Here is a 9,231-nt window from a genome sequence, read left to right on the forward strand (position 1 = left end):
CACTGGGCAGGGTGTGCAGGAACACAGCCAGGAGGGTTTTGAATGTCTCCAGAGGAGACTCCACAACCTCTCCGGGCAGCCTGCTCCAGGCCTTCAGCACCCTCACAACAAAGAATTTTCTCCTCATGGTGAGGTGGAACCTCCTGGGTTCCAGCCTGTACCCATTGGTCCTTGTCCCATTACTGGGTGCCACTACGCAGAGCCTAGCACCTTCATCCTGCCAGTCACCCCTGAAGGTGGGCAAGAGCAGCACCTGGGGAGTTCCAGGGTTTATTTGGGAACAGTTCCCATGTGCCCACAGGGCAGCACCTGAGTGTGCTGCATGCAGGGTGCCCACTGCTGTCCCTTGTCACTGGAGCAGAGCAGACCAAGCACAAAGGTCTCTGCCAGGGCTGCTTTGCTCCCTTTGGGGCCAGGCCTTGCAGACCTTGGTGCTTCCAGTGGGCAGCTTCTTGCATGCTTCTAGGTTGTCCCCACACAGGAGGTGTGGTTGTAGTGCCTACAGCACTGTGCCAGGTGCAGCACAGCCTGTGCCAGGCCAGCCCAGGGGCCTGTGAAGGACAGGGTCCCGTTCTCCAGCACGGAACTGCAGGAGACAAAGCATGGTCAGGGCAAGCTGCTGCCCAACTCCTGGGGCCCCAGGCAGGTCCAGATGAGTTTAGGGCCCTTCACACCCACCTGGCAAAGAGCTCCTGGCAGCAGGTGTACAGGGGGTAGGTAGGGGAGCTGATGTTGGCAGTCCTGAAGAAGGTCACACAGTCACCCACCTCCATTGGCACATGAAGGAGACCTTGGGGACAAGGTCTGGTTGGGGTTCTTAAGGACCATGCACACAGATCCCATCCCTTGAGCATGCTTCCATGTCCTGTACCCCACCCCTGCTGCCAGTTCCCACACCTCAACTATGCCTGAGTGCAAGTCCTGTGCCTGGCACTGTGCTTGCAGGCCCCATGCACCTCACTCCCAAGATGGCTGCAGCAGTGCCCCCACGTGGCTCCTTACAGTGCCCCAAAAGCTGCCTTTGCCATGCCCCCAGGCGAGTCCAGGTGAGAGTGAGGGCCCCAGCAGAGTTTTGGGCTTGGGCAGCTTCTGGCAAAACCACGAAGGGAGAGCAAAGGGTTTGGAGGCCCTGGCAGAGCCATGGGGAGGCCAGGCCAGGCCACCTGTTCCCAGCCCTGCAGCTGTCCCCAGCCCTGCAGGTGAGCTTGAGGGGGCTTCAGCCTTTTCCCTGTCCCTCCCCAGTCCCTCTGGCCCTGCTGGGCAGGGACCTACCTGCCAGGCAGGCGTTGAGCATGGAGACGCAGATGCCAGTGAGGAGGGCACGCAGCACGAGGGAGGCAATGACACCCCTGCGCTGGGGGACCATGGAGGCTGCAGGGAGGGACACCAGCAGTCATGTCCTTGCTCTGCTCTTCCCCAGCCTGGGGAGGGGAAGGGATGTGACCCAGGTCCCCTCCTGGCTCTGCCACACGGTGCGCTGCCCACCCCAACCATGGGGACATGGTGATCCCAGCCTGCCTCCAGCCTGCCTTCTCCCTGTCCTGTGCCATGCCCAGCCTGCATCCACGGGCGATCAACCAGAGCCCTCAGGGCTCTCAGCACTGGAGTCTCTGCTCTTTGCTCCATGGCTGGGTGGCACCTGGGCTTGTGGGACACACAGATGCTCGCACCAGTGGGTGCAGTGCAGATTCATGCCCATCACTTCACACCCAGCCGGTTCCTTATCTGTTTGCTGGCAGAGATCAGGCTTGGAGGAAGGAGGGCAGCAAATTCCTCCTGTCCCTGCTGAGCCTCTGCTCCCTGTGCCCAGGATCCCCCTGCATGGTGCCCATGCATCCAGGCGGTGGGGGGACACTCACACAGGCCTCCCAGCATGATGCCAATGGAGCTGAGGTTGGCGAAGCCACAGAGGGCAAAGGTGGCAATGCTCTCGGCTCGTTCCTGGAGGGGGAACAGTGGCACAGGATGGTCACCCCCAGCCAGCAGCAGGCCCAGAGCACCCAGAGCTAATGGCTCCAACCCCGTCCTTCAGCTGGGTTGGGGTTGCAGGTGGCAGGCAGGCTGGGTGAGGCTGGGTCGAGGGGGACGGGCAGCCCTGTGGCACCATGAGCTGCCCTGCAGGGAGCAGCACACACGGGAAGGGGATTTGACTCCTTCAGGATGCCCTCGAATGCAACCTAGTTGGCCACAGGTGCCCCCCACCCCAGCACCATCGTTCCCCTGCCTGCCCACCACACCCCTGCCCGGCCAGGGCCTCATTCCGCTGCTGCCAGCCCCATTCCATGCCCAGCAGGGTGGCAGTGTCCCTCACAGATATCCACTGCTTGCGGCTGCCATCCCACTCAGGCAGCCCTGCCAGCCGCTTCTTCTTGTACTCTGCCAGCTGCTGGTACGCCACAAACTCGTTCAGGAAGATCTTGATGCCCAGGAGCTCAGCCACCACCGGGGAGTCAGCCCAGTCTGCCCCCATCAGAAAGGCCACAGGCATGAGGACATAGGAGCAGATCACCTGGGAAAAGGATCCCAGGAGGGAGCAACTCAGAGCTGCCACAGAGCACATGGCCTGGACACCTGCGGGCAGCATTTGCCAAGCACCCAGCATGGGGATCTGCAGCCTGCTGAGAAAGTGGAGAACAGGGGAGGATGGGTGGGGGATGCAGGACCTTGGCAGCCCAGCCCAGAGGGCTGCCCTGGGGGTTACCTGGAAGGAGAGCCCCTCGATGTCCACCATCTCCCCGAGCCAGCGCAGGGCAGAGTTGATGAACTCCAGCACTGCCAGGAAGGCGATGAGGTTGGCTGCGATGTTGGCCACCAGTCCCACAGAGGTGGCTGCCCCATTGCTTGCAGCTTCCAGAACATTCTGCTCTTCCCTGTGTGGGCAAGAACCCAGTGGGCTCCTGTGGCTGGACAGCTCTCACTCCCTGGGTGTCTGTGTACCAGAGGCTCTCCCAGCCTCGGGCCACTTGCAGTGTCCACTCCTGTCCCCAGTTTGCCCCCACAGCTTCTGCTCAGGAGCAGGATGCAGGCAGACCCATGCTGCCAGCCCTCTGCTCACTTACCCTCTGCAGGGCTGGATGCCGTCCCCAGCCCTCTGCTCACTTACCCTCTGCAGGCCTGGATGCTGACCCCAGCCCTCTGCTCACTTACCCTCTGCAGGCCTGGATGCTGTCCCCAGCCCTCTGCTCACTCACCCTCTGGAGAGCTGGACGCTTTCCTTGCCCTTGAACTTGGATTCTTCCACCTCAGGATAGATGAGTTTGGACATGGCGAGGGCGCAGGGTGCAGCCATCACTGAGGCTGCAATCAGTGACGCTGCATCTATCTGCAACACACCCCCTGGGCTTAGGCACTTCCGTGCCAAGCTGTGCCCCATGGCATCCCACCTGAGGGCATCAGAGCAGTTCAGGGCTGCCCATTTGCTCAGGGTGGGGAGAATGTCTCTGCTTTTCCCGTCTCTGCTTTTCCCATCTCTGCTGGCTGAGGCATTCCTGGCAGGAGCTGCAGCGATTGCAGTCTCAGAGATGCTGATCTGCTCTGCTGTTTGACCTCATCCTGAGGAGCCTTGTCCCTTCCTTGTCCCTTCCATGTCCCTTTTTATCAGTATCAGAGCCATAGGTTGTGTAACATCCTGAACTTCTACCTGCCGATGAAGTGCCAAGCCCCCAGCCTTACCCCTCCCCTGCAACATCTCATTTCTGTGGCCTTTCACCCTTGGCTCCTCGTTTAAGGAGGCTAATTAATGTTTAAATTGCAGGAGATCAGCCAGCAGGTCAAGGGGAAGGTTTAGTCCCCATTACAGAGCACTGATGAGGCCTCATCTGGACACCCTGTCCAGGGCTGAGGTGATGAGGAACTGGAGAGGGCATCCCTGGTATGTTGGATATATGGAATAAAATTGTTCCCTGTGTTTGAGGAACCTGTGGGGTCGACCAGAGAGGTGGAGGGAGACCTCCATCTATGAAGATGTTCACCACCACTCTGGACAAGACCCTGAGCATCCCCCTGGACTCTGCCATCTGCCCCCCAGAGGGTCCCCCCAGGCTAAGATATTTGGTGAGGCAGCCTGGCCCTGCTGGCTTGGCGAGGACACGTGGCGAGGATGGGCTGGGCCAGGGCCCTGGCAAGGCTCTGGGCTTCTGGCCAGGCCAGCAGAGGTGAGATGGGCACGGAGGGGCCCTGCTCTCATCCTGCTCACGGCAGGGACTGCTGCTTGCTGAGGGCAGGCCCCGGCGGGCAGCAGGGGGTGGGGGGCAGGCGCAGACTGACCCCGAAGGCGATGTAGGCGCCCATGACGCTGCCTGCGATGGTGGAGAAGCCACCGGTCATCACCGCATGCAGCTCCGAGTGCGTCATGTCCGCCAGGTACGGCCGCACCAGCAGTGGCGCCTCCGTCTGCCAGGCACAGACCCTGCCCTCAGCCCGTGCCCCGCACCGCCACCCGGGGAGGGACCAGAGCCTTCCTCCGGGCCGGGCTCAGCGGCGGGGGCTGGGGAGGTGGACTTCCCGCCCAGGACCTTACCTGTCCCACGAAAATGTTCCCTGCCACACTGAGGGTCTCCGTGGAAGTGGTGCCCATGGAGACCTGAAGCAGCCAGGAGATCTGGGGAAGAACAAGGCCACCACGTTCAGCAGCACCTTGGGCACCTTGCCCCCCACGCCCCGCAGCAGGCACTGTCTGACCCTGAAGTGGCACGGAGGGCATCTCGGGACTGCCTCCAGAGCAGGCAGCAGCCGCTCCAGGGCTGGGCTTTCTCAGCAGGTCCGAGGGGGGTGCATGTCTGTCCCTTTATGCAGGACAAATCACCCAAATCGGAACCCTGCCTGTTCCTAGGACATCCCTCAGCTGGTCGCAGCAGTGACAGAACCATCAGCTTCTCTATTCCAGCACCCTCTAAGGCAGCTGTGAGACCCCCACCTTGACAATGATCCACTGCATGACACCTAGGTAGTAGAGGATGGACATCGCACAGCTGAAGAAAACAACGATGGGCAGAGTCTGCAAGTAGGCACCAGGGCACAGAGTTAAGGGCTGAGCAACACCACATCCAAGTCCACTTGGGGCCCACGCTCCTCTGGGCCTGGTGTGGTACTGCACAGCCAGTCCATGCTGTTGGGGAGCCACAACACTGGGCTAGGCTGGCAGGAGGAGCAAGAATCAGTGAAAATACCCCCTGGCACTCAGGAGGGCTGGAGGTGGGCACAAAGCTGCAGCAGACCCATGAGCTTATTGAGCTGTGGTGCAGCAAACTTGGCTGTGTTTAGCTCCATGATCTCCAAGGACCCAGCAAGGCAGCCAGCCCAGGGGAAAACCAAGCCCTGCCTTCCCCTCCCCACTCCCCAGGCTGACCTGGAAGGCAAAGACTTCAATGATTAAGTTCCCGAAGACAAAGCTGGAGCCAGCTGTGGTGTAGCCCAGGAAGAACTGCAACGGGAAAAGGTACAGGGTAGGATGGAGCTCTCCACTAGCTCTTGCCCTGACGTCTCACTGCTGCTTAGCAGGGGTCTATGCCCCAAGACAATGGCTCTGAAACCTCAGCCAGGGACACTGGTGGCTGTCTCCAAGCCATGGGGCACTTCTCCAGCCTGCAAGGGAGACCACACTGAAGGGTCTGTGCAGAACCCCAGAAAAGAGCTGGTGGCTTTGCTTCAGCCACAAACTAAAACATTTGTGAGTGTCTAGCCTCAGCAGCTTCTCTGCCCCATGCCACCCTCAGCTCTTCTGGCTGATCCCACAGTGCGGGGGATGGAGGCTGCAAGCATGGCTGGGGTGGGCAGGTGCAGTACCTGGATTTGGTCACCCAGCCACTGAAAAGCTTGGATGCCAGGGGTGGTTCGGAGCACAAAGATTCCAAACAAGAACTCCAAGCCAAGACCCCACAGAACAGCTCTCCAGGACACCTGAGGACCAAGAGCAGAGCAGAGAACATGCTGAGACACGAGCAAACCTACAGAACCTTCCCTCCCCGGCTCTCTTCTGCAGCTGCACATGGCAGCCACTGTGCCCTGGGTGAGGGTCACAGGATACCAGCATAGAAGTGTCACAGGAGCCCATGGAGCAAGCTGGTGGGACGTGGGACCAGGCTGGTGGAACACAGCCTGCCAGGTTTAGCCAGAGACCTGCTGCTGCTTTGGCTAGCAGTATAGGCCCAGGAGAGCAGAGCTGCTGGTCACCAAGCCTCCGGAGGAGGCGGGTGGAGAGTTACCCACAGCACTACAGCAAGCTGGGCACTTCAGTCACTTCTGCCTGGCCATCCAGGGCACCCTTTGGGTGGCTCAGGCCCACCCTCCATCCACAGACACCTGAAGCTCAGTGTGGGGCTAGTGCTGGGTCTCTGGATCTGACCCACTGAGGGACATGGTAGAAACCAAGATGGAGGCACCACTGGGGAGCCCTGGGGCGAGCAGTGGGAAAGAGAGCAGGGAGGTGGCTTTGAGGCTTTGTCCACCCGATCAGGTGGGACCCACTCCATCCAGGAGCCCTGCTGGGCTTCTGCTTCTTCCAGGGAGCTCCAGCAAAGGGCCATCAAGGGATGCCAGTGGGAAGGAAGCATCTCCTGTGAGGGGAGCACCTGAAACACCTACTGCGCCGTGGTGCTTGGAGCAGGCAAACAGGAACAGCACCAGGAAGCAGAAGCCAGCCAAGGAGATGAGCTGTTCTGGGTTTTTGGAGGTGTCCAGCACCAGCCAGGCAATCAGCCCCCCCAGGAGGGCTGCCCACAGGAGCCTGCAAAGGAAATCCCAGGCTGTCACAGATAGGGTGAACCCATGGGGAAAGGAGCCCACGAAGGGCAGGAACTGATTGCATGGGGGGTGGCACCAGAAGGTCCATGCAGATGAAGAAATCTGAGGCTTGGATATCAATGAGGGCTGTGAGTAGCCATCATGACATTTCTGCTGTGGCCTTGAAGTGGTCCCCAGGCTGGTCCATGCCTCACTATCCATGAGGTGCCCGAGTGGCACAAGGGCAGTGCCCGCAGCGGTGTTTCTGGGGCACACTGAAATGCAGCCACGGGAGGTGGGACCTGGCGCCGGGAGGGCCCTGTCCCTGCCCGTTCCTGACTCACCATCTGAGCCACAGACTCCACTCCTGGAAGCATTTCCAAACAGGCCTGAGCAGCAGCAATACTTTTGCCCCATAGAACTTCTTGAAGAGGCTCCAGCAGGTGAAGAAGGCAACCACAGCAGTCATGATGACCAAGGGGAGTGCTCGCTGGAAGTTGAGCCAGCAGGCAGCAATGAAGTAGCAGAGGTAGCCTGGAGGAGGTACATGGGAGAGTCAGGGTTGTAGGACTGAGGGCCACCAAGAAGGTCAGGGGGCTGGAGAACCTCCCCTATGTGGACAGGCTGGGAGAGTTGGGGCTCCAGAGGGACCTTAGAGCAGCCTTCCAGTACCTGAAGGGAGCCCACAGGCAGGCTGAGGAGGAACTGTTCAGAAGGGGCTGAGGGGACGGGATGAGGGGCAATGGTTTGAAACTGGAGCAGGGCAGAGTTAGGTTGGACATTAGGAGGAAGTTCTGCACAGTGAGGGAGTGGAGACACTGGAACAGGCTGCCCAGGGATGTGCTTGAGGCCCCAGCCCTGCATTCAAACTCAGACTGCATGTGTCCCTGGCCAGCCTGCTCTAGCTGGAGGTGTTCCCTGCTGAGTGCAGGGGAGCTGGACAAGGTGACCTCTGAGGTCCCTTCTAACTCAATACAGTCTGTGAATCTCTGATCACAGATTCATAACTAACTGGGGCCGACAATGAGGTTTATTTCCTCCAAATGTCCTTCTCTGGCAACCCTTGAGGCTCCCATCTGTGTGTGAAGAGGACTTAGTACCACCCCAGCAGCCAGGCTCACTGGTGACCTGTCTCCAGTGAGCACCTCAGCTGTCTGGGGGCACATGAAGCAAGTAGAAGAGCCACAGCAAACCCTCTGTGTAGATGGGGGAGGAGGACAATGACATGCAGGCAGTCCTCACAGACAGCAGAGGTGGTGTGAGGAGGGGCAGGCAAGTGGGGCCGGTGCGAGCGGGTAAAGCCTCTACATGGGTGGCCACGCCCAGTGCTTGGAGGCTGGGGACACAGCCAGCCAAGGGCTGTGAGATGAGTTCTCAGTGCCAGGAAGTCCTCACCTATTCCGAGGAGCCCCAGCATGATTCTCCTCAGCATCTTGGCATGAGCCTTGCAGAAGCGCTTGGCCCTGGTGGCCGGCTGCAGGGTCCTCCTGGGGAGAGGCACATGCCAGAAACAGGAGAGCAGCAGAAGATGGGCCTGCTCAGCCCAGCTCAACAGACCAGCCCCTGGCCATGCCTCCCAGAGGGCACCTGTGGCAGCAGCTGGGTGGTCTGCGTGTGCTGTGGTGTTGCCCCTTATGCCAGGGCAGACCCCACCGCATGCTCCCACACCTGAGCTGGAGGCTTGCTCTGGGTAGCTGCTATGGGGACAGAGACCTCCTGCTGCCACCCTACAAAGCCAGAGCCATCAGCACTGCCTCCCTGTGCCTGTGGGTCAGTAAGCCCCAACTCTGCTCCCAGCTCAGCTTTGGTTTTGAGAGAATCACTGGCCCCAGGCTTGCAGACCTGCTCTGACCACTGCAAATACCCTGCACAGGCATCCCAGGGCTTATCCTACCTGCAGCAGGAGGAGAGCTGCCCTTGCCCTTCTCCTCTCCTCTCCCCACAGGGACCATGACGTTCCTCATTGAGTCTCTCCTCACCCTGGAAAAGATCCTCAGCTGGAGTCCCCTGAGCAGCTGTTACAGCAGTGAGGAGGGGAGGGGCTGACTCACAGTGCAGCTGAAAGCTGGGTTCTCTGTGCCATTCTCAAAGCTCTCCAGGGTTATCTGGTTTGCTTCCATCTCCAGCAGTGCCACAGCTTCAGTGTGCTACAGAAACAGCGCTGGGATGGACCAGCAGCAGCTGAGGAGACAAAGGCAGGCTCACATCTAGGAAGCACAAAGGCCCAAGCCCAGGGCTGAGTCTCCAAGAGGAGAACACCCTGTGGAGCCTGGCTTCAGAGCAGTCCCCACACCAGCACATCAGGAGACCATCCTACAGGGCACTCAAGCCATAGGGCTGGTCTCCTGCAGCTCTGGGAAGATCTTTGCTCTTCCAAGGAATTACAAGAGAGAATTAGAGGCTGCAGGCAGAGCTGGTGCTGCTCCTCCAAGTTGGTGGCAGTGGTGGCACTGGGCTCCATGAACCCCACTGGCCGTGGGATTCTGCACTGGATGGTGGTGGCTGCAGCCC

The 9,231-nt window shown here is 60.0% G+C and overlaps 1 protein-coding gene across 1 annotated transcript; it reads right to left on the bottom strand.

The window, feature by feature from the left end:
- Positions 1–462: 462 nt before the first annotated feature.
- On the bottom strand, positions 463–8,849 carry LOC128972072 (sodium/nucleoside cotransporter 2-like). The gene is made up of 17 exons (XM_054387880.1): positions 8,772–8,849; positions 8,615–8,700; positions 8,116–8,207; positions 7,065–7,254; positions 6,583–6,724; positions 5,785–5,898; positions 5,348–5,422; positions 4,916–4,996; positions 4,520–4,600; positions 4,267–4,392; positions 3,192–3,322; positions 2,702–2,870; positions 2,312–2,509; positions 1,860–1,941; positions 1,273–1,371; positions 679–790; positions 463–586 (listed from the first exon to the last, which is right to left on the bottom strand). Exons 1-17 carry the CDS (start codon positions 8,838–8,840, stop codon positions 463–465), a joined length of 1,971 nt encoding a protein of 656 aa, XP_054243855.1. The 5' UTR covers positions 8,841–8,849.
- Between the last annotated feature and the right edge of the window lie 382 nt (positions 8,850–9,231).

This window comes from Indicator indicator, chromosome 16 (genome assembly GCF_027791375.1).
Source record: "Indicator indicator isolate 239-I01 chromosome 16, UM_Iind_1.1, whole genome shotgun sequence".
Classification (NCBI taxonomy): Eukaryota; Metazoa; Chordata; class Aves; order Piciformes; family Indicatoridae; genus Indicator; species Indicator indicator.